The sequence below is a fragment of the Mustela putorius genome, unplaced genomic scaffold (assembly GCF_011764305.1).
Source record: "Mustela putorius furo isolate JIRA1106 unplaced genomic scaffold, ASM1176430v1.1 tig00000580_pilon_pilon_pilon, whole genome shotgun sequence".
Classification (NCBI taxonomy): Eukaryota; Metazoa; Chordata; class Mammalia; order Carnivora; family Mustelidae; genus Mustela; species Mustela putorius.
Genome location: NW_025421423.1, coordinates 15,196,350 through 15,221,307, shown reverse-complemented (window position 1 = coordinate 15,221,307; position 24,958 = coordinate 15,196,350). Strand labels below are relative to the sequence as shown.

Below are 24,958 nucleotides of genomic sequence, written 5' to 3'. Positions count from 1 at the left end.
CGGGGGGTGGGCGCGGCGCGGGGGCACCGCCGAGCCCTCGACGACGCCGGGCGCGCCCGGGACGCTTCCCCGCCCCCCACTCCCGGGGCAAGGCCGGCGCGGAGCCCGGGCGTGGAGCGCAGGTGGGGCCCGCTCGGGCCGTTGGGGCTCGCGAAGGCGGGGCGCACAGAGGCAGGAGGGGCTCCCCGCCCTCGCCCCGGGCATCTGGGGGCGCGGGGTGGGGGAACCTGTCGCAGGCGGCCTCGCCCTTGGCGCCGGGGACCTGTGGGGCGAGGCGGGGGTGGGCGCTAGCCGGAGCCCCGGGGGAGAGCCGCGCCCGGCGTGGAAGGGCGTGGAAGGGCGCGGAAGGGCGTTCCAGCTGCGCTGTCACGCTTCCGGCTCTGCTGTGGCTTTTGCACGACAAATTCTTGACCTGAAGCAATTTTCTTCCTACCTTTTAATTTTTTTTCACCCAAGTGAAGAACCAGATGCTAATGTGGTGAGAAAGAAGTGCAAGGAAGATTACAGGAAAAAGGCATTCCTTAATCAAGTCATTCGTTCAACAGACGGTCCTTGAATCGTTACCTTGTGCAGGATGTGAGGTCGCCCCGCTGGCCCTCATTGAGCTCCTGTTCTGGAAGCCACAGACGAGCAGATCACCCAGTTCCAAGCAAACTGGAACGCACTGTCACATGTGGTAGGAGTTACACAGATTCAAACGTGTAGGGGAGGTGGCATTTACCCACTTAACCCAAGTAATCCTAATAGACGGCAGAATGCCTAAGTGCTCTGAGAAGGTGTAGGTGGTCAGAGCAAGGCGAGATTCATTCTAGCTTGGTGAACCTGGAGGCATTAGAGATGAGGTGATTCTTGAACTGGGCCAACAGGTTTGATAATATTTGGGTATGGGAAGATGAGGAAAAGGCATCCCAGCTCATAGCAGAGGGCACAGTCAGCCCTCCATAAATATATGCAGAATGAATGAATTCCACGTGGAAGGGGCAGCGTGATGTACATGGAGGTAGAAAAACATGGGGCCTGTGGCCTGTGGTATGTAGGAGCTGGGTGGGAAATGGAGGTGGAAAAGCAGATTGGATTAACCAGAGGCAGAGTGCCTTGGTTGGCAAACCGAGTTATTTAGAGTCAGCGTTCCTGGGTGGTGGGAAGCCGTTGGAACTCATTGCAGGCTTTTGTACAGTGATATAAAAAGTAGGTATAAGGAAACCCTCCAGCTTTCTTAGTAAAATCATTCATCCTGAAGGGGAAGAGAACTTCCATGTAGGGAGGTGGCGGGGGCGATTTTGTGGTTCAGACTCCTGTTTCCTCAAATTCTTTTCATCTTTGGACTTTTACTACCACTGGTGTTCCTTTTGATGACTCAACTCTTTTGGGTAGCCATTTTTGAACATCAGATATTCTGGTAGGCTTTTTAACTTCTTTCCCTGACTTGGTCTCCCACAGCAGTGTGCCTAAAAACCTGTAGAGGCTTGGGACCTATTTCAAATCTGCGTTAGAGCCCTCTAGCCTAGGCAACGGTCAGACATGATCCCATAGAATTACTGGGCTAAGATGGTGGAACAAAGTAACTACCTAAAGGCTACTACTTAAAGACTATTGGGTCAAATTGGGGAAGTGGAAGTGCCTGGTAGAGACTCTCCCCTTTGTAGGCATTCTTTCTTCATTCTTTCTTCATTTACAACCTTTAAGAAGCTGGTTTTCTTTCTTTTTTTTTTTTAATTTTATTTATTTATCAGAGAGAGAAAGGGGGAGAGAGCGAGCACAGGCAGACAGAATGGCAGGCAGAGGCAGAGGGAGAATCAGGCTCCCCGCCAAGCAAGGAGCCCCATGTGGGACTCGATCCCAGGACGCTGGGATCATGACCTGAGCCGAAGGCAGCTGCTTAACCAACTGAGCCACCCAGGCGTCCCAAGAATCTGATTTTCTTAAGGGTGGGTTTCCTTCCAGTGATCAATGTAGGGAATGCCTGGAGGCTTAGAACCATTGTAAGAGCTGGCCTACAAATTCTGAGGACTGACCCATACATTCTGAGGAGTGGTCCCATGGTAAAGAGAGCAGGGGAAGGGCATCAGATGTAGATAATAAGGTAGAAAGCGAACCGAAGGACCTAACAATGGACCTTAAGGTGACGGTGAACAGACGAGAAAGGGGACACAAAGGCTTGAGGACTGGGTGACTTAGATATATGGTTCTGTAGGAGGAGGAAAAAGATTTGGGAAGAAAGATAAGTCATTTTGGATACCCTGAATTTGAGGTAATGTTTGGGCTTCTGGAGAAGTGAACTCATTAGGGAGTTAGGACTGTGGACAAGGGGTGTGTGCCAATGATGGAGACTTGTGGTCACTTGAAGCCTTGAGGTTGATAAGAGGAAGGAGACCCAGGGCAGATTTGGGGGAAAGACCCATTTTCAGTGATAGGTGCACATACAGATGGGAGGAGGGCTGGGCCAGTCTAGCATCCAAGGAAACCAGAGGAAGGGGAGCTGTGGGAATGGAGGCTGAGAAAAAGAGTTTTGGATCTGATGGCTCTGCTCAGCTTGGGCCAGGGCTCTCAGAGCAGTGAGGGCGAGAGCCAGATGCAGAGGGCTGTAGTGAGTGCAGAGGTGTTGGCTGGCTCTTAAAGATACTCTTTAAAGAAGTTAGAAGCAAAGGGAAGATCCCTATTCAGCTGGGCCAGCTAGGTCAGTGCAAGATTTTGTTTCTCCCTGGGCTGATGGTTTTGGGAAAGCAGCCACAAACACGCTGTAGCGTGAGGGTATTGTTCAGTAGAGATGGAGACATTGAAAATGCAGAAATAAATGAGGTAATTTTTTTTTTGGAAGATTTTATTTATTTATTTGACAACAGAGAGAGAGATCACACGTAGGCAGAGAGGCAGGCAGAGAGAGAGGAAGCAGGCTTCCTGCTGAGAGAGCCCGATGTGGGGCTCCATCCCAGGACCCTGATACCCTGGCGGAAGGCAGAAGCTTAACCTCCTGAGCCACCCAAGCGCCCCATAAATGAGGTACTTAATGAAGCATGTCCAAAGTGAAATTGTTCTACAAGGGGGAAAGCTTAGTCTCTGCGAGGGGAGGAGAACGGAGAACTGCTCTTTTCCCCACAGCTGTCTGCTTAGGGCTGTTCATATTTCAAAACCAGCCCAGTCGGCCTCCCTCCCGGGAAGCTCTGGAGTTTCCTGAAGCCCAGCCACACCGTGCCTAAGTCCGTGTACCGCATTTGTAGGATGCACATGTATTTCTAGGCATACGAGCGAACACTAGCATGCATACGCATTTATACGGCACCCTCACTCTACTCACTGAGGCCACGTTGCATATTACACAAACTGCTTGGTGGTGGTGTTTGCTAGACTAAGCTTCATGTGAGTCACGGGCTGTGGCTTGTAATAGGAATTTGGTAGGAAGGGAAATGAAGACCACCCAAATGGGAAGAGGCAAGGGCTCTTTATACAGAGTTTGCTAAATCAGGAGAGTCAGTCGGCATCACTCTGAGAGCCTGATAGCGGATCAAAGGGGGAGGCTTCTCTTGTGCCCCTGGCTTGAAGCTGGTGGCCTGGAGAAGCTGGAGGTGGTGTCCTAACAGCAGACGTTCTAAGTGATTGGTTAGGGGAGTGTACTGGGCGCTCTCTGATTGGTCCTAAGCGTGAAGCGAGGGCAACAATTAGGGAAGCCAGCTGTTAGCGATTAAATCCCGACCATTTGGGTCTTACGGCTGGAGGCTGTGGTTTGACTTCCTGGCCTGATGATGGCTGCCTCATGCCTCCATGTGGGCCTGAGTTCTATTTTTATCTACGGCCTGGCCATTGTCTCTGTGTATATTCAGTGTCTCACTGGTAGCGTGTGCTGAATTGCCCTGCATCCGTATCAAAGACATTTCAGGGAGAAGAAGTCAGAGGCTGCGTGGAAGGGAAGTGTGAGACACACAGTTGGTAGAGCAGGAGGGTGTTGATGGGTGGGTGGGGTGCCAAGCCCAGGGGAATGGAAGGTTAGGAATGGGTGAGGAAGGGTGGAACCAGTCAGTCCTGTTTCTTAACCTTCTCAGGCACAGTCCTGAGTCGGGAGTGGCTGGGGACTTGTTGGCTCAGGACTGGCTGGGTTGGGAAGGCCGGAGGGAGGACAGGCGGAGGCCTTGAGAATCTTGGGGGAGTGATGGTGGTGGAGAGGCCTGGGAGTTTGTTCTTGCTGTGTAAAGTGCACGTGACGTCACCATGTAGCGGGGGAAAGAGGAGGCATGGGGGTGGTGAGTGAATTGTTTTGGAGTGACTTAGAGTTGCTCAAAGTAAGGGAGTGGGATTCAAGCTGATGGAAAAGATCCTCCTCCATGTCTTCCACTGCTGGGGTCTTGGCCCTGGGTGTGTCCTCAGCCTTCTGGTCCTGTCCCAAAATGGGTTCCTCTGTCTCTGCTGCCCCAGTAGCAAGTGGCCTCTTGGACTTTGCTCTGGAGAGCAGACAGGGGAAGTTAATTGCATGGATTCAAGAAACAGTTTTCCACCTGCTTGAGAATGTGAGTCAGGTGCGAGAGAATGCATCAGGGGGCGACTTGCTGGGCACGAACCGAGGGTGTGGCCTAAATGAAAGGCTGCTTGACTCAAAACGCAAAAGTTTTGCAATTGGAGCAGTTAGCGAGGCTTGGTTCTTGGTTTGGAGGCTACGTATGGTGGGCCCCACTGGACGTTGGTCTTGGTCGCTTAAGCTTCTGAGGTCTGAGTCAGGTGTTACCCAGAAGGCTGGGAGGTTGTGGGGCAGGCAGGGGATATTATGTAAATTAAGATATTAAGGACCCTGGACTATCAGCCCCACAAATACCGAGGCATCTGTCTACATGACAATATTGCTTCGGATTTTTGCACTAACGCAGCTCTGTCACCCTCTTCATTGGTGTATCTTGGAGGTGGCCAGCTGTCAGTACCTTCATGTAGTCTTTCCTGGAGTTGACAAGTGGTTGTTACAACAGCATCTAATGTATTCTAATTGCTTTACGTGTATTGGCTCATTTCTTACAGCAGCCGTATGAGGCGGGTCTTTATTATCCTCATAGTCCGATTTCTAGGAGGCGGAGGCCCAGAGCCCCATCTAGGATGACACAGCTAGTCCAGTGGCAGAGCTGGGATTGTCCCCCCTTCATCTCACCCCTGGTCGGAACCTCTGGGCCAAGTGGCATGCCCTGCCTCTCACATGACCTGTTTCCAGCCATAATAACAGTATCTACGGGGAGAGACAGAAATATTCATGTAAATCAGCCCTCTGCCTAGTGCTTTCCTGCTCATACAGCATTTCTGTTTCTCACTGAAGTCTCATGACAGAATTCTGTCTCACAGATTAAAACCGGAGGACGGGCAGGTCAATTTGCCTAACAGCACGGAGCCAGGGAGCAAGAGAGAAGTGTCCCAGCCTCGGTGGGCGCACCAAAACCCGTCTTGGCTTCTGAGTGTTGGTTGTGGTTTTAGCTGGCTTAGTTGATAGAGTGCTGAAGGGAAGCGGATGGAGGTTGTCTCTCTGGATGTTCCAAGAATAGTCACCAAGAGTATTTAGCCTGGTTGTCGCTCTAGACTTTGGAATGCCCACTGTCCTGTTTCTCTGCCAGTCATTCTAGGTATCCCTAGGCCAGAGGGTTGGGGGGGAGGTTCCCTCAGTCCCTATGCAGCAGCCACCTTTCTGCTGTCCTGAGAATCTGTTTTGACAAAATTAAGTCCTCCTTGATACGGATGTGAAGACGCCCTCCTGCTCCCACTTCCCCTCAGGTTATACAGCAAAGGTGCGGTGGTCTTTCAACTGGCCTGGAGAACTTCCATTCCTTGGATAATTATCACTGTCACCTTGGTCCAGCTATGTTCTGCATCAGTCTAGGCTTGGTGGATGACATTGTCAGGGTTGCTTTTTCTTTCCCCAGGATTCTGATCTTGAGGTTGAACTAGACTTGCCATGTGACCAGTAGTGTGGTCTACCTGGGAGCTTTTTTTTTGAATGCAGATTCTCAGGCCGAATCAGACTCTCTGGGGATTCTGTTTTAACAAACTCTCCAGGTAGGGAGACCAGCTGTCTTTGTTGGCACCGTAATGAGGGTTTTTCTGGGTCACAGGGCTTGTAGTATTAAAACCGGGACAAAGTAGCCCCCCCATCTGTAGGTGATTCTTAACTGAGCTAGGGGCTGATGAATGGTGGAAACCATTGTGTGGTTAGAAGCGACCCTCCCCGCCCTGTCTTTTCTTGGATTTTTTTGAATTTTTGGATTTTTGGATCTTGGATTTTTCTTGGATTTTTTCAGGATTGTGCTTCCTGCCCCTTTCTTTAGGATAAGTTGTGTCACTGCCCCATGATGTGTGTGTGCTGTACGCCCCCCCCACCAAGAGGCTTTTTTGTCCCTCAAGCAATTAGAACTCAGAAGTTACCACATAAGGCTCTGCAGACTAGGTTAAATATAGGCTGAGTAAGAAGCTTTAGTTGAGGCCTTTCTTCCTCTGGAAACTGCTTCCCTCCTGCAGGTGGTCTGAGAAGCCTTTGGCAGCCCAGCATATAGGTCGTCTTTTTGCCAGTATGGGGAACAGACATTCATGGAGCCAGACATGCCAAATACTGTCCTTCTGGGGTTCACTTTGCTAAATTATTCCTAGTGGGTCATCAAAACAGGTTCCCTAAGGATGAAGTGTCGGCCAATTAGGGAACAAGAACTTTGGAGGCCACTTAACCCCTGCTGCTTAAAATGTGGTCTCCCTGGGTGGCTCAGTCATTAAGCATCTGCCTTCAGCTCAGGTCATGATCCCAGGATCCTGGGATTGAGCCCCACAATCAGGCTCTCTACTCAACAGGAAGCCTGCTTCTCGCTCTCCCACTCCCCCTACTTGTGTTCCCTTTCTCTGTGTCTCTCTCTGTCAAATAAATAAATAAAATCTTAAAAAAAAAAAAAAAAAGAAATGCAAAATGCTGGGCCCCGCCCTGAATCGGAGCCTGTGGTTTAGCACCATCCCCAGGTGATTTGAATGCCCCTTTAAATTTTTAAAAAAGATTTCTGTATTTATCTTGGAGAGAGAGTTTTGTGGGGGGAGTGGGGGTAGCAGAGAGAGGGAGACAAGCAGACTCACTGCTTAGTGCAGGTCTGGCCCATCACTGGGGCTCAATCCCAGGATCCTGAGATCATGACCCTGAAATCATTGCCCGAGCCACCCAGGTACCCCTGAATGCCCTTTAAAATTTGAGAAGCCCAAAGCCCTCGTTTTACAGATGAAAAAACTGGGATTGCGAGAGGTTCAGTGACTCGCTAAAGGTTGTATAATGAGGAAGACTCAGCTAGATTTAGGGTCCGGTTCTGACAATTAGGTCCAGTGTTTGCTTTCCCCCTGTATCTGGCTGCCTTCTTACAAGGCCTTATTTTGTTTGGTTCTGATTATTGAATGAACTTGAACTTAATTCAATTTATTTAAAAAACTTTACATTCTGTCTTTCACTAATTCAGACTGGACTTCCGTTAATTTATCTGAGTGGGTGGTGCTCCTTTATTTCTTAATTTTGTGTGTGTGTGTGTGTGTGTGTTTATTAGATTCACTCGACAGTGGAATGAAATAATCTTTTTTTTTTTCCCATCTGATGTGAGTTTCTGGAACTGGATGTATATAAATGCTTCCATGTTTATAAAGACAAATACTCCATATCAGAAAAAAAATCAAGCATTTTCCCATTTTGTTGTTGATGATTTCATAAATACGGTATTTATTTTTTGTTATCACACTGGACGTACACACTGGGAGAGTGTTTGTCATTATACGGCTGATCATAATGGACTTAAGGACTTGACTCAGGAACCTTTATTTATTTATTTATTAAGATTTTATTTGTTCATTTGACAGAATGACAAGTAGGCAGAGAGACAGGCGGTGGGGGGAGAGGGTGGAGGAGCAGCCTCCCTGCTGAGCAGAGAGCCCAATGTGGGGAATGGGGGGCTCAATCCCAAGACCCTGGGATCACAACCTGAGCCGAAGGCAGAGGCTTTTTTAAAATTTTATTTTATTTTTAATTTAAAAAAATGTTTTTTAAAAATTTATTTTTAATTTATATTCAGCATAACAGTATTCATTGTTTTTGTACCACACCCAGTGCTCCATGCAATCCGTGCCCTCTCTAATACCCACCACCTGGTTCCCCCAACCTCCCATCCCCCCAACACTTCAACCCCTCAGATTGTTTTTCAGAGTCCATAGTCTCTCATGGTTCACCTCCCCTTCCATTTCCCCCGACTCCCTTCTCCTCTCCATCTCCCCTTGTCCTCCATGCTATTTGTTATGCTCCACAAATAAGTGAAACCATATGATAATTGACTCTCTCTGCTTGACTGATTTCACTCAGCATAATCTCCTCCAGTCCCGTCCATGTTGCTACAAAAGTTGGGTATTCATCCTTTCTGATGGAGGCATAATACTCCATAGTGTATATGGACCACATCTTCCTTATCCATTCGTCCGTTGAAGGGCATCTTGGTTCTTTCCACAGTTTGGCGACCGTGGCCATTGCTGCTATAAACATTGGGGTACAGATGGCCCTTCTTTTCACTACATCTGTATCTTTGGGGTAAATACCCAGGAGTGCAATGGCAGGGTCATAGGGAAGCTCTATTTTTAATTTCTTGAGGAATCTCCACACTGTTCTCCAAAGAGGCTGCACAATTTGCATTCCCACCAACAGTGGAAGAGGGTTCCCCTTTCTCCACATCCCCTCCAACACATGTTGTTTCCTGTCTTGCTAATTTTGGCCATTCTAACTGGTGTAAGGTGATATCTCAATGTGGTTTTAATTTGAATCTCCCTGATGGCTAGTGATGAAGAACATTTTTTCATGTGTCTGATAGCCATTTGTATGTCTTCATTGGAGAAGTGTCTGTTCATATCTTCTGCCCACTTTTTGATATGATTGTCTGTTTTGTGTGTGTTGAGTTTGAGGAGTTCTTTACCCACTGAGCCACCCAGGCGCCCCCAGGAACCATTATTTAAAAGGTATTTCCAGGATGTTGGTTGCATGTGATTATGAATTGACAGTGTCTCATGGCACCAATTTAAAAATGTTCTTCGTTAAAATGTTAAAATGGTTGTACTGATGGACATTTAAGTGTGTCGACCCATTTCTCACTTCAGCTCTGCCTGTTGCCCCAAAACTCAGGAGCCGCTCTGGTCCATTTCCTTCAGGCTGTAAACTCCATCTCATGCCAGGGTTAGCGAGGGGAACAGAGTATCTACCTGCTCCTTATCCGTATTTGTACCTAGTTCTTTGAACTCTGAGTCCTATCCCTGACACCTGCCTTCTGAAGTGCTCAGTGGCCCTGATTCCTGAGCCTTTGGGGCCGGCTTCTAGTTCTTCCTCTCAAGCCATTCCCATGCTTCTGTCTCCTGCAGCTTCTGAAATATTGTCGCCGTCCTCCTCTCCTGTCCTCTCGTCTGCCAGGGTTGATACCTTTCCGGAGCTTCATGTCATGGGGGAGGGGGAGCTTTGAAGATGTACTAAATCTGCATGTTTAACTGCAAATCTTTCATCTGTAATTAAAAAAAAAAAACTTGTATTTTTTTCTTACAAGCTCTTTCGTATTCCTAATGTTAGTGTTTGCATAAGCTCTTCGCTCCTCTCACTGGTCCCACTTGCATCATGACTGCTGGTCTTTATAGAGCACTGACTTTGGGGAAACTTTTTTTTCACTGAATTTGAATGTAATTTCTAATACTTTTTTTCTTTACTATTTCCTCACCCCAACTCCCAAATCCTGTATTTTCTTTTATTCCTTCCTTCCTTCCTTCCTTCCTCCCTCCCTCCCTCCCTCTTTCCCTCTCTTTGTTACAAGATTTTATCTATTTGAGTGAGAAAGAGCACCAGAAAGAGAGAGAGTGAGAGAGAGAGCAGCACGCATGTGCAAACATGTTGGGGGTTGGTTTGGGGAAGTGGAGGGGCAGAGGGAAAGGGAGAAGCAGATTCCCTGCAGAGCAAGGAGCCCGAGGTGGGGCTTGATTCCAGGACCCTGGGATCATGACCTGAGCCGAAGGCAGATACCTAACCGACAGAGTCACCCAGGCCCTTCTTTTTAAGGAAGGTCCCCCTGCAATTTCTTGCATTAAAATTCTAGGGCTTCCCCTCCTCCTCGTGCTGCCTGCTTTTGCTTCTCTCTTTTTAAAGTACAAAAGCATGAAAAACTCAAATTTTCTGGAGTGGATACATTTTCATATCTAGTACTAATCATTCCAATTAAAAAAAATTTTTATTTAAGTAATCTCCACATCCAACCTGGGGCTCAAACTCAAAACCCTGAGATCAAGAATCACACACTTGACTGAGCCAGCCAGGCGCCTCCAGACATTTCAATTTTGCTATCCTTTTTGTCCCAAGAATTTATTTGGGAGAGTGTTCTGTAGTGTCCAAGTAGGGTTCTTTTGGGAATGCTAGTGTTTTTATTTTGTAGTCTTATTACATGGTAGTTAGATACTACGACTTCTATAGTTTTTTTTTTTTAATTTTATTTATTTATTTGAGAAACAGAGATCACAGCTAGGCAGAGAAGCAGGCAGAGAGAGAGAGGGAAGCAGGCTCCCTGCTGAGCAGAGAGCCTGTTGCGGGGCTTGATCCCAGGACTCTGGGATCATGACCTGAGCCGTCAGAGGCTTTAACTCACTGAGCCACCCAGGCGCCCCCGACTTCTATAGTTTCTATGTTTGACTTTGTTGCATTTTTTTTTAATGGTCTGGGATATAATAAATTTTGTAAATATTCCACAGTTAATTTAGTATTACTTAGGGATAGGCTGCAGTTTGTCTCATTTCTGTGTTATACTCGTTTTAAAAGAAAAAGCAGGGGAGGCTGGGTGGCTCATTCAGTTAAGTGTCTACCCTCTGCTCAGGTCGTGAGCCGAGAGTCCTGGATGGAGTCACATGTCAGGCTCCCTGCTCAGCGGGGAGTCCTCTTCTCCCTCTCCCTGATCCCTCCCACTCCCCCGCTCTTACTCTCTCTCTGAGATAGATAAATAAATTTTTTTTTTTTAAAAGGAAAGAAAAAGGCAGGTTAACAATCAATACAGATTTTCCTGAACTTATGATTGGGTGGGTTACATCATAACTTGGAAATCTCCTAAGTCGAAAATACATTTAATACTCCTAACCTGTCAAACATTATAGCTTAGCCTAGCCTACTGTAAATGTGCACAAAACCCTGGTGTTCACCAGCAGTCCGGCAAAACCGCATGACACCCAGCCTGTTGTATAACCAAGTGTGGACCCTCTCCTGGGACGTATTGAATACTGTACTGAAAGTGATAAACAGAATGGTCGTGTGGGTGTAGAACGTTGTGAATCTACCGGGTGTCTGCCCCTGTGATCACCTGGCTGGCTGGAGCTCGAGCTGGCTGCCACCGCCCGGTGTTCTGAGAGAGGATCACACCGCATACCCCCAGCCTGGGGAAAGATCCAAATTCAAAATTTGAAGTATGCTTTCTACTGAATGTGTATTGCTTTTGCACCACTGTCAAGTTGAAAGATTGCAAGTTGAACCATTGTAAGTCGGGGCTGTCTGTACTTGGAAATCTCTCTGTCTCAGTTGTCTAGAGCAACCTAAGGGCTGAGTGTTTATTCCCTGGGTAGTCACGGGGCCAAGACTGAGATGGAATTCCACGCTGACTCTCCCGACCGAGGCCCCTCCTGAAATTACAGACACTGAGAGGACAACATGATACCCCACAGAGCCTCAGGTAGAAGTCCTTGCTTGACCTTGGGCCATGTACCCGTCACCCTCTAGTAGGTTTGCGTGTGTTAGCCTCCCACATCCCTGCTGCGTGTCGAAGTAATTGGACCTGGTCATCCGGCTGGAACCCGGCTGTTCATCTCACTGACATTTTAAGCACATTCACTTTTCCCCTAAAAGAAACACTATGGGGTAAGAGACATAGATGAGTTCTTCTCCCTTCCACTTGCTTTTTGAGTTGTGGCGAGCAGGACTGCAAGTTCCTTTATGCAGTCACTCAGGAAAAGTGCCTTGGATGTTCATACTGTGCCCTGACGATATAGGGGCAAATGATGCAGTCCTGCAGCCTGGAAGACAGAGCTGGAACCATATATAATGACAGATTAACACGGCCGATGTGGGAATGTGCAAGTGTTAGTGGAGCACAAAGAGATTAGATTTTCCAGGAGAACAGAGGAGTGGGGATGACACCAGGGGGAATATGGGGTTTAAGGTGAGTCTTCAAGTAGGAATGGGTGCTAGCAGGACGGAGAAGGAGATAGGCATTTCCCTTCCTCGAAGGGACCATCGTGACTAGGGCATGAAGTAGGACAGGGGACAGCATGCGTGAGAAAGAGCCATCAGCCTCCTGCCTAGAGAATATTGTGTGTGGTTTGGGTTTGAGAACAGTGAGGCTTGGGCTAGGAGTTGGCTTAGAGTCAGACTGTTAAGAGGTTTGATGGCAGGTTGAGGTATTTTTGTACTTTTTGTACAAAAAGTACAAAATACTGTTTGTATTTTGTACTCCTCTCTGTGGGCAGTGAGTAGCCGTGGCAGGTTTTTAAGGATGGTGTCAGATGTGCCTTTTATCATTCGACTGTTCCCATTCTGGTTCTCCGTTGTAAATGTCTACTACCCAAACTGTGGCTTGTCCAGAGGAAGGCGATCGCATTTTTCTTTTAATCTACAATGTGTGATTCTGGTTTAGATGTCTGTGCCACTTGCCATGAACACGCTACCTGCAAGCAAGCCGAAGGGATGAAGATGTGTGTCTGCAAATACGGATTCGTGGGCAACGGGAGAACTTACTGTATGGGTAAGCTGTGGCTCTTGGGTGAAGTTGGAAAGTGGGGTCACGTAAGGAGATTCTCTAGTGTTAAAGAGCTAATGTCCTTGTGGGGAAGACGTTGCTTTGCTCACCTGTTTTCATCACAAGAAGTCTTGTCCATTATAATAGGCCTTTGTTTTAGTATTTGGGTATAGCCAGTTTGGGGCGTTTGCAAGGAAGTATCTTCCTTAAAGGGTCATTGAACTTGAGTCTCTGGAAATTCTCTGGCCCGACGCAAATTTGAAATCTGTTTCAAGTCCCGAGTTTAACTTAACAGCTTGAGTAAATACTGCCTTCCTTAATTGCTCCTGGTTGTTTCGATGTAAGATGATTTGTATTCGTACCCCGAGGAAAAGCAAAACACAATTGCCTATTGGACTTTTGGGCTAATTGATGAAATAGTATTGCTTTGAGTCTTAGGTCTCCCGGAATTCATCCTCCAGATTTTTTGGAGTTGTTGCCCACTGGGGTCTTGGGTGGCTTAAAGGAATACAAAGGCTTTTAGGAAGGATCTAAGGTAATTTTTTGGCTTTCATGGCCTCCCGTGTGAGATTCGAGCAGTATCCGGGCTCAACGTTTCTCAGAGTGAATGTTAGGAGAACCACACTGTCCTCCCAGTAACCTTGTTATGTGCACTACGAATGTTGACAGTTTGCCTTGTGGCTGTGCACTGACTGTGTAGACAGCCTTGTGATATCTTTGGGTTTCTTCTTCCTAAAGAGTAGGGACAATTCCTAGTTCCAAAAGTCATATTCTACTTCACAGATACACTCTCTCACAGTCACACACCATGGCCCGCTCCTGCAGGCTTGATCTGTGCCCCCCTTGGACCCTCTCTCTTTGGGAGAGAGCCCAGGAGAATTGTGGCTGCCCTGCAGTCTGAAGTTCCTGGGGCACTTCTCGAATCCTTCTCCTCCCATGGCTCTCTAGCAGGGGCTTGGAAGCGAGGTGGGAAATGAGCACGGACAGCCCGCAGAAGCTCACCTCACTCCTGATTGCCCCTTGACTTCTTTTTTTTTTTTTTTTAAAGATTTATTTATTTATTTGACAGAGAGAGATTACAAGCAGGCAGAGAGGCAGGCAGAGAGAGAGAGGAGGAGGAAGCAGGCTCCCTGCTGAGCAGAGAGCCCGATGTGGGACTCAATCCCAGGACCCTGAGATCATGACCCGAGCCGAAGGCAGCAGCTTAACCCACTGAGCCACCCAGGCGCCCTGCCCCTTGACTTCTGAATCGAAACTTCTCTTAATGGGAGGAAGGGGCTTCTTGGTTTATGTGGTACTTGCTCTCAGACACTAGACACTGCCTACGCCAGTATGTGGCCTGCTGAGACCACACCACGGGTCACAGGTGACATTACCTATGTGCCCTGCATGTTATAACGTGGTCTGCAGTCAAGGGGCCTCAGAAATTTAGAATTCTCTACAAACCCACTGTCCCTTCTGGTGAAGCCTGCTGGGGAGACCTGTCTCAGAAACACTAGCCGAGGACAGGAATGAAGCATCTTATGGTGGCTGGACTGGTGTCCAAAAGCCCCGTGCCGGGCTCATCAGCTGGGCTGGACACTTGGCCAGGCGGTGGCTTGAGGACTGTCTCTCCCTGCTCCCATGCAGATCACACCGCAGACAGTGTTAACCGTGAGCTGTGTTCCATCTTCAGCGACATTTCCAAAAAGATAACACCTGTAAGGAAAATAGGGAGAAAAAAAAAAGAAAAAAGGAAGGCCGGATTTGGGGAAGGGACTTTTGAGGCAGCAGGAATTGAGTGCCATTGCGAGAGGCAAACCCATGCTATAGTCAAACACTAAATAACAATCCGAAAAACTCCAGTGCATAAACTGATGACACCCCCCCCCCCCAAACAAAAAAACCAGTAGCAGAGATCAACTCTGAAAGAATGCATAAGAAATTGGTCTCACTGGGCGCCTGGGTGGCTCAGTTGGTTAAGCTGCTGCCTTTGGCTCAGGTCATGATCTCAGGGTCCTGGGATCGAGTCCCGCATCGGGCTCTCTGCTCAGCAGGGAGCCTGCTTCCTTCTCTCTCTCTCTGCCTGCCTCTCAGTGTACTTGTAATTTCTCTCTGTCAAATAAATAAATAAAATCTTTAAAAAAAAAAAAAAAAAAAAAAAAAGAAATTGGTCTCAGGAGTTCTTCTGCTGGTAAGGCCAGGCCAGAGTCAGCAGAGGCTGGCCTGCCTGTTTTTCTAAATAGACTTTTATTAGAAGACAACGTTGCTCATTTGTTTGCTTATGGTCTGTGGCTGCTTCGTGCTCTAAAAGCATAGGTGAGCACTTGCCCCTGGAGACGGCCCTGCACAGAAAGTTTGCGGAGCCCTGAGCTGCAGGACAGAACCAGGAGGGTAATTACCTTCATTCGACATATATGTCCAATGACTGCATTAAAAATGCTCAGGACAGGCTTCTGCAGACTCGCCTGCATCCTCTACCTCAGCTCCTTCTCACGGGATGACTAATATTATTCACATGGGTCGTTGACGATTAACAGGAGCTGTTCCTGCCGCAATATCAGCTCTGCTCCTGGATGAGGCTTAAGCACTAATTCCATTGCGTTTCCTGGTAACTCAGAAGTAACAAATTTTCCGGTTACTCACTGGATGCAAGATTGTCCTACTCTGCATTTCATGAGAAAAGCAAGAGAGTGTGGTTGGCTGAGCTGGAAATGGGGTGCTGCTGCGTGTGTTTCTTTCACAAGGTCTTTTTGAGTGTGAAGAGATGGGAAAAGAATCGCAACCCGCAGCTTGGAAGACAGAGCTGGAGTAGTATATAATGACAGATGAACATGGTTGATGTGGGAATGTGCAACCCCTTCTCCCAATCTTCAAATAAGATGAATGTTCAGACTAAGACGCTGGATTTCTCTTGTTTGTGTGTGTGTTTAAAAAATCTTATTTATTTTAGAGAGATTTATTTATTTCAGAGATTCATTTATTTATTTATTTATTTTTAGAGAGATTTATTTATTTATTTATATTTTAGATTTATTTATTTTAGACATGAGTGTGTGTGGGGGGCGTAGGGAGGCTCAGAGGGAGAGAGAAACTTTAGCAGATTCTGTGCGCGACTTGGGGGTCGATCTCATGACCCTGAGATCATGACCTGAGCCTAAATCAAGAGTCGGCTGCTTACCTGACTGAGCCCCCCGGGTGCCCCTCTCTTGTGGTTTTATATATATGCCTGGCCCATGACTGTGGGGCACCCACACCCTGCAGTCTGAGAAGCATCGTGAGGAGACCCTTGGGATGTTGTCACAGAATAGCAGCTCCCAGGTCTGTAGCCCAGGAGGACAGTCTGGGTTATTGGACGTGGTATGGATTGATAGCCCTTTCTGTGCGTTGTCTCCATGTATCCACAGATAAAAACGAGTGCCAGTTTGGAGCCACTGTGGTCTGCGGAAACCACACATCTTGCCACAACACACTCGGAGGCTTTTACTGCATTTGCCTAGAAGGATATCGAGCCACAAACAACAACAAAACATTCATTCCAAATGACGGCACATTTTGCACAGGTACTCGAGGAGGGGGCTGCGGTGTCTGGCGCGTGGGGGAGGGAGAGGGCCGGGCTGGGACTGGGCGTGATTTCAGGGAGGGACTCTCCCTGCAGAAGGTCGGTGAGTTTGGGACATGGGCTGAGTATTAGTGAGTGTTAGGAAACTCCTGTTCCATTAGCTAGTGTCACGGCATCGTAATACTGGGGATGACATTCTCATTTTGGGAGACGCATGCTGAAGCATCTAGGGTATCAGGAGCTATCTAGTGTTATTATGATCTCTAAGGGGTCTTAAATGACAGACTGTGAGAGCAGGTGTTGCGGGGTGGGTCTTGGGAGTTCACTGGCATATGCTTTCTGTGTTTCTCTTGTTCTGTGTGTTTGAACATTTTTCTACCAAACAAGGAGGGGCTCTCAGAGATGGTGTTTCTGGAACCCCAGCTGGGGTGTTCTTGTGGTGACTCTGGCACTGTGCACATGGCCCACCAAAGGCCCAAGGGGTGGACATTGTGATGTTGGCTTCTGGGAGCTCTGAGTGGTGCCCGGTGGGAGACGGGGCTTGCGTCTCAGAGGAATCTGCCGGTCGAGGAGGACCATGTTTTTCAGCCGCTCTGAAGGTTGGGGCGCATGTTGGGTGAATACAGTGGGTTGGCAAAATCCTCATTTTCATGGAACCCTGAAACTCTTGGCCAAACTCCATGTTACAGCATGTCATGACGTTGTAGCCCTTCGGTTTTCTAAGAAAATCTGGGAACGGTGAGGAAGAGGAAAGGCAGGAATAGACTGCAGGTTCTGCGATGGTTTTGCATAGACTTAATGGCTCTGCTTAAAAGTTTTGTGATACTGAGGGCGCCTGGGTGGCTCAGTGGGTTAAGCTGCCGCTTTCAGCTCAGGTCATGATCTCAGGGTCGTGGGATCGAGTCCCGCATCGGGCTGTCTGCTCAGCAGAGAGCCTGCTTCCCTACCTCTCTCTGCCTGCCTCTCTGCCTAGTTATGATCTCTCTCTCTCTGTCAAATAAATAAATAAATAAATCTTTAAAAAAAAAAAAGTTTTGTGATACTGAAAGGTTTTCAGGGAAAAGGGAAAGGAGAATGTTGTTTTATCTCCTCACCCACCGGGAAGCACAGATTCCGATGCTCTGATTCATTCTCCCTCTTGACCTGCACCGAGGTAAAAAAAAAAAAAAAAAAATCCCTCATGGGGTCCACTTGATTTATTCTTGGCGTGAATGAAGCACGTTCCCTCAGAGAAAACATTTTATGATATACTGTTGTTTTCGGTAGCAAATGGCTTGTTGTACGATTGCCGAAGTGCAGAATTAAATTGGATGCGTTAAAAAAACAACATATCAATTAAAAATTTTTTTAAATTTAAATTCAATTAGCCAAGGTATAGTACATTATTGGTTTTTGATATAATGTTCAGTGATTCATCAGTTCAGTGTAACACCCAGTGCTCATCCTATCACGTGCCCATTTTTAAAAAAACCTGACAAGGTGATAAGATGTTCTGTTCATCCCAAGACACATTTCTCCTGTAGCTCCCTTGAGCCAAGGCGGTGCCAACGGCCGGTGATAGCACGTAGCTAATTTCAGTATAAAGTGTTGGTCATAGGTGAGCAAAGGACACTTAGGGAATCTGGAATCCGTGTGGGCTCTTATCTTGGAAGTGGGAAAGGAATCAGGGAACTTTCTGGAGGACGTGATACGGAAAATGGTGTTTTCAAGGCTGCAAGAGTTTGTTGGGGGAAAACTTTTATCACCGTATTGATCACTCACCTTCTCAAAGATGCATCTGACTTAAAAAAAAAAAAATTCGAAGGAGGAGAGAAGAAGGAGGAGGAGAAGAAGAAAGAAATATTTTGTGCAAGGGCCAAACAGATGTCAGCCTCGTAAGAACCAGTCTTCCTGGAACAAATCCTGATCTTGGCTCTTCTCTGTCATCCCCTTGTTGTCATTATTTAGTGACTTTTTTTTTAAGTGAGATATAATGCACATACTATCAGATTCACTCTGTTAAGGTGCTTTTTAGGATATTCACAAAGTTGTGCAACAACTACCACTATCTAGTTTCAGAATTCCTCTGTCACTTCAAAAGAAGACCCGTATCTGTGGGCAATCATTCTTGTGACCTCTGCTTTTGAGATCTCTGGTTATCACTTTGTAAAAGCTGATGGATGACTTTTCTCGATGATACTGAGTGTCTCTTGGCATCATGGTTGCCACGGGAACAGCGGTGGACTGTTCCTGTCCACTGAGGCTTAGCACGTTTTTGGGTATCAAGGGTTATCCAGTGTTTGTCTGGATCCACAGGATGTGAATCCTGGTTCCTGACTTGCAAGAACTCCTGCGACCGGGTCTTGGTTGGACTCTGCAGAGTCTGAGCCAGATTCAGGAGCTGCTTGCCGGTGGGCGTCTTTGGATGTCACCCACGAGAGGGTTCTAGTTCCAGAGAGCTTGCACCTGGCCCCCAGGGCTGCCCCCAGACAAGTTCTGGGGCTCCTGGAACCTTGGCCGAGGGAGAAACTCTGTGGCATTTCAAATGTGAGGAGGATGGGAGAGAGATGATGCTGGTGTGGGAGCAGACCTGGGGCTGTCATCTCCCTAACAGCCTGACTCCAAGGAGGCATGGCCCTACCATATCTGCTGAGAACTGCAAAATGCGTTTTGTGCACCTTTGAATTCCCCAGGTGTTGGGAATCCCTCTCTGCGGCTGCAGCCTTCTTTTCATTCGGCTCATCTCCTGCAGTATCAAAGGCCTGATGCCGTTTCTTCTAGAGAAGTATAACAGCATTTCAGCCTTAACTAGGAAATGGGGAAGAAGGGAGGAAAAATTTTACTCCCCAGAGGGAGTAAATGCGTTGCCATTCATCAGTTTCCAGAACCTTCTGCTCAGAGGCTGTATCACATAGTCTGCCTGTGGTGAAGTAAACACCGTCATTGCTAGATGTAAATCCCTACCCCTGCCAAGGCGTCTGTTGATTTCTCTCCCAGGTCAGGAGTCTGTTCTCTGTGTGAGCCTTTGCTCTCAAGCTTCTCAGCTTCCTGTTGTTTCTGGTCCTGGAGTGGCCCACTGTGGGCTCGGACACAACGTGTAGCCCCCCTGGGATTCTGCTCTGTGTGGGATATTGCCCAATGGACTTGCCGCTGTTCGAGGTTCCTCCCAGTGCTCCTTCTGAATGGGATTTTGCTCCCCAAATCCTAATCCTTTGTTTTAGCTGTGTTTTATTCCACACGTGTCCTGTTTTACTACTCTGAAACAAGGAAGCCACAAGGACATATAAACCTAAGGAAATGTGGGCTGGGCAGGTACTGCTGCACTCAGCAGGGCATTGCTTGTATCCAACAGCTTCCTGACTATTTTACCTGTGGAGTCCCCCGGACTCCTGCTTAGTCACGTCTCTAATGGTGGGGGGTAATGGCTTCAGGCCCCCGCTACTGCTCCAGCTCCCAGGAAGGAGAGAGAGGCCAAAGACTCTGAATCAGAAGATGGTTGAACCAAAGCATGCTTCCCTTAAATGCAAGAGGCTTTGATTAAGGCACCGTTGTTTCTCATTGGGAGTGAAAGGGCACGCCTGAGCTCCTGCACACGTGAACATCTCCCACGCTTTACTCTTTTTTAAAAAATATTTATTTATTTATTTATTTGAGAGAGATCATAAGTAGGCAGAAAGGCAGGCAGAGAGAAGTGGGGGGAAGGCAGGTTTCCTGAAGAGCAGAGAGCCCAGTGCAGGGCTGGATCCCAGGACCCTGAGATCATGACCTCAGCCGAAAGCAGAAGCTTAACCCACTGAGCTACCCAGGCGCCCCCACGCCGCACTCTCGCCTCTGGCTTCCTCTCGCCCTAGGATATAGGGATCCCAGGTTCCTTCCCAAGGCCTTGTTGAGTGTAGTAAAATATGCACACATGGTTCTTGTTTTGCTCCACTAATTTAAAGTTTTGGGAGGAATAACTGGGACAGGAGCTTTGAGGCATCTATAAAGTAGATTTTCCTAAACAAACTAGCAACACTGGCAAGATTGTGAAGGAAATGGATAACCCTTTCAGTTCAGGTCCTTTGTTCATGACTGATGCCTCTCTGAGCATGATCTTAGATATGGTCTCCTACCTTATATATATCAACTACACAGAATTTATTATGTGGCTGTCCCTTCTTGTGGTTGTTTTCCTGCTTGTTATATTTTGTGTGTGTGTGTGTGTGTTTGCTATCATAAGAAATGCTATAGTGAACATCCTTGTACCTACATCTCTACAGATAATTATTCCTTGTTATAAATTCTGGAAAATAATTTTTGTATCAGAGGTATACTTACACATTGTTATTTTTCAGTACATTGTGCCAGATTGTCTTTCAAAAAAGTTCACACCAATATTCTCTCTCACTAATCATTTCACGAAGGTCTTCATTTCTTCACATCTTTGCCAATACCGGACATTAGCAACGAACGATGTGAATTTAACCGTCTTGATCTTAAATGGATGTTTGTGTCCCTCTGAATAACTGTGGCTTCTTAAGATGCAGGCTTCTTAGCTGAACTTGGCATTGAGTAGGCAAGAGGGTAGGAAAAAAGCAGTAACGTTACTTTCCAAGATGCGAGGAAGTCATTTTCGTCTCCCCTGCATGGAGTTGAAGGAACTAGTAATTAGTTGGCTACAGGGAGAAGAACAGGCTGTGAGAGCATTTTCATTTATGTGAAAATTCTTCCATGTACTTTTATCACTGAGTCCGTTCTGAGCCTTCAGGTTTTAAACCGCATCTCTAGGCCGGAGCTTGTGTGTAAAGGGGCATTCAGAGACTGGCCCCTCGGACATGCCCGCCGAAGCTAAACCCTTGCTTCTTTGACACTCCTGTTCCAGCTAAGGGTTCCCCAGATGCATTTTCGGATTCTGTCTGAGAGGATTCCCATCCTGGGGGACGAGCCATGGGGCCGCACCCCAGACCGCAGCCAAGAAACCCAGGAGAGTGTGTATATGTGTGTGTGGGTGTGTGCATGCGCGCAAGGGCTTCGCTCATGGTTACACTGAGGGTTAGGTGCAGGCTCTGAAGGAGTGGCTTGTGCTCCAGGGAGAACGGAGTCTGTAGAAACGCAAGGCCTATTCACGTATTAGCCAACATGTATTAGGACTTAATTAGCTTCATTTTACAAAAGTGGTTTAGAAAGGTTAAGGAACAGACCTGAGTACATCTAATAAGTAGCAGAGTCAGTTCTCAAGGGTCTGTTTAACTTTCAAGCCCAGGCTATTAGATGGAAAGAGCATATATAGAACATCAGAGCCCTGGGACCAGGTCAGCGTGTCCTGCTCGGTTTTGCTACTTTCTGGCAAGGAATTGTTCTGGCTGTGGATAAAGTTAAATAGTTCGGTATATACAATGCGATAAGGGAAAATTTCACCCTCAATTACTTAGGCTTGTTAATAAGGTTGCTCAGTTGCTCAGAACGTTTTTCCTTCCGAAGCAAACTGTTACGAATTTGGTAGGCCCCATGGAATCCACCACATGGAGAAGTTACTCTAATGAGCTTACCATGTTTATGCAGCCAAGATTCTAGACTGGTTAGAAAAGGGATAGTTTGTGAGCATTAAGAGGTCGCAGGGCATTAAAAGTCAGAATGACATCACCAATCTCAGGGAAAGATGCTAGGTGCTTCTGGACTTCATGAAGACAATGGGTATCTTTGATATTGTCTGTGGACAAGATGGAATTATTGATTGGCTGACGGTATAGTGCGACTGTAACGGGAGACACGGCGTGACCAGTGGCTAAGGGTGTGGTCCTGGAGCTACATGCCTGGTTTCCAAGTGTGGCTTTCCCACCACTTAACGTGCGTTGATTTTAGTGTCGTTACTTACCCACTCTGTGTTTCAGCTACTTCCGCTGCAAAATGGGGAGAATGATAGCATCTAGCTCGTGGGGTTATTGTGTGGAATAAGATGAAAATAATTAGTAATAAGTAATGAAGGGTTTAGAACAGTGGCTGGCCTGTGCCAGATGACACACAGGAGTCATCGGGATTAGCGCTCATTATAACAATCATTGTTATTAGGGTGTTGAATGACTGGACACAGAGCAGGCCGATTAATGACTGTGGTGACTCATGCAGAGCTGATCGGTATCTAGAAACTCTCTGTCTTTTCCCTACCATTGCTACCTAGCCACATTTTCCCCTGTGGTACTGGTACCGCCTGTTTCTACTGAAAAATCCATTTATTCCCACTCACTGTCTTCTGAAGAGCCTGGGGCAGATGGGCAGGCTGGAAGATGATTACTGTGACAAAGGTATATGTCCACATTTTACAACCCCCACCCTTGGAATACAGAATCTTGATAAGCTAAAATGATGGATCCCGTTCTAGGAACGCATGCTGGATCCTGCAGGGTTGAAATCATCTCTAAAGTTTGTGCTGGATTGAGATTGATTTCATTTCCTATGCTTTAGATTTTAAGAATCCTTTGTTAACTATTATCCAAAAGCCCATGATTTTATATCAGCAGCTGTGTTTTTTTTTTTTTAAAGATGTAATTTATTTATTTGAGGTGGGGAGAGAGACAGAGCACAGAGGGAAAGGGAGAGAGAGAAGCAGGCTCCCCGCTGTGCAGAGAACCCGATGTGGGGCTCGATGCCAGGACCCTGAGATCGTGACCTGAGCCAAAGGTGGACGTTAACTGACAGTCACCCAGGTGCCCTGTTATCAGTTGTTTAACTGAGTTTTTATTGGTTTTGTTTCTTACGTCTGTTGTTGTTGTTGTTGTTTTTAATTATGTTTCCCTTCTTGACATTCTTTATTCTGATGTTTTTCTCTGGCTTGAATGTTTTTCAAAATCTTTTTCAGAAAAGAAATGTCAAGGGTTGCCTGGGTGGCTCAGTTGGTCGAGCTTCCAGCTCTTGATCTTGGCTGAGGTCTTGATCTCACAGTTCTCAGTCTGAGTCCTGCGTTGGGCTCTGTGCTGGGTATGGAATCTACTAAGAAAAAAAAAAAAAAAGATTAAAAAAAGAAATGTCAATAGTATAGTTTCTGAGATCCTTTATGTTCTAAAATGTCATACCTTGACTTAAATATAGTACTATGTCTTGCTTCCTTTTCCTTAGAACTCTGTAAATATTCCATTAGTATTTGGTGTCTCAGACAAGAAATCTTGGTCAGATTGGTTTTCTTTTCTTCAAGATTACAATTCCTTTCTCTCTTGTTTCATAGATTTTTCTTTTATTCCATGAAACGCAGATGACTTTCATTTTTCAACATTAACGCCTATCACCTCAAAAGGTGCTTTGGATGTGAATACATAAGCAGAAGAAATTTTCCCTTTGATATTAATTTTTAATTAAGATTTATTTATTTATTTGAGAGAGAGAGAGAGAAGGAGAGAGAAAGAGTGTGAGCACAAGTAGGAGGGGCAGAGGGAGAGAGAATCTCAAGCAGACTCTGTGCTGAGCAGGGAGCCTGACTTGGGGCTCAGTCCCATGACCCTGAGATCACGACCTGAGTTGAAACAAAGCGTCAGGCACTTAAATGACTGAGCTACCCGGGTGCCTCCTGCAATTTCTCTTAAGTGAATATCCCATATTTTGGATCTGTCCTTATGTTGGCTATTGTCTTATAGCTTCTGTCTCCTATTATTTTTTTTTCTATGTGTTTTTGGCAAATTCTTCAAGTTGGAATTTGCAAATTTATTTTCCAGCAGCGACCAACCTATTATTCAAAGCCTCTATTGGGTTTTTATTTTTGGCATTCACATTTTGTTTTTTCCCTTTTGGAAAAGATTTTGTTTGTTTATTTGAGAGAGAATGAGAGTGAGAGAGAGAGCATGAGAGGGGAAAGGATCAGAGAAAGAAGCAGACTCTCCACTGAGCAGGCAGCCTGATGCGGGACTTGATCCTAGGACTCCAGGATCATGACCTGAGCTGAAGGCAGTTGCTTAACCAACTGAGCCACCCAAGCGCTCCCCACAGTTTATTTTTAATTTCCAAGTTCTCATTGTATTTTTCAGAAGTTCCCCTTTTTTCATTGATTGCAGTGTCTCCTTTTTGTTTTTTGGTTTTTTTTTTTTGGAAGATTTTATTTTTAAGTAATCTTTACACCCAGTGTAGGGCTTGAACTCACAACCCCGAGATCAAATGTTGCATGTTCTACTAACTGAGCCAACCAAGCACCTCAATTACAGTATCCTCTTAATCTCATTTGGACTTCTGCATGTCTTCATATGTCAAGAGTGTTTTGGTCATCTATTACTGCATAATGCTACTCCCTGCCCCTGCCCCATCCCCCACCCCATTTAATGGCTTGTAACAATTTATTATTACTCACAATTCCATGGCTAGGTGGTTCTCTCACTCATATGGAAACAACTCATATGGCTGGGCTGGGCTGGTAGGTAAAAGAAGGCCTCTTTTACATTCTAGGGCCTTGATGCTGACTGTCAGTCAGGACACCTTAGTTTTCCAGGAGGCCTCTCTCTTGATGTGATGTCTCATCTTTAGGGTGTCCTCTGAGTGACTTCTCTGCCAGGCATGATATCTTGGATTTCCTTACAGCATGGCCACTGTATGCCAGCAGAGGGAGAGACGAAGCTGCCAGTCGTCTCCCAGATCAGGTTCACAAAAGGCACAGCGTTGACTTCTGCTGCCTTCTGTTGTCCAAAGCGAGCCTCTAGACCAGCCCACAGGGAGGAGG

At 46.7% G+C, this 24,958-nt stretch overlaps 1 protein-coding gene across 6 annotated transcripts in view; it reads left to right on the top strand.

The window, feature by feature from the left end:
- Window positions 1–24,958, top strand: part of SUSD1 (sushi domain containing 1) — a 137,028-nt gene that overhangs the window by 7,286 nt on the left and 104,784 nt on the right. For 4 of the 6 annotated variants that reach the window (XM_045081707.1, XM_004747806.3, XM_045081706.1 and 1 more), the window contains exons 2-3: window positions 12,663–12,770; window positions 16,151–16,306. In XM_045081707.1, the coding sequence (XP_044937642.1) occupies window positions 12,713–12,770; window positions 16,151–16,306 (214 nt within the window). In that variant the 5' untranslated portion in view covers window positions 12,663–12,712. Of the gene's footprint in view, window positions 1–170; window positions 677–11,286; window positions 11,703–12,662; window positions 12,771–16,150; window positions 16,307–24,958 lie in introns of those variants that run through there. The other 2 variants (XM_013053860.2, XM_013053859.2) reach the window with 2 other exon arrangements.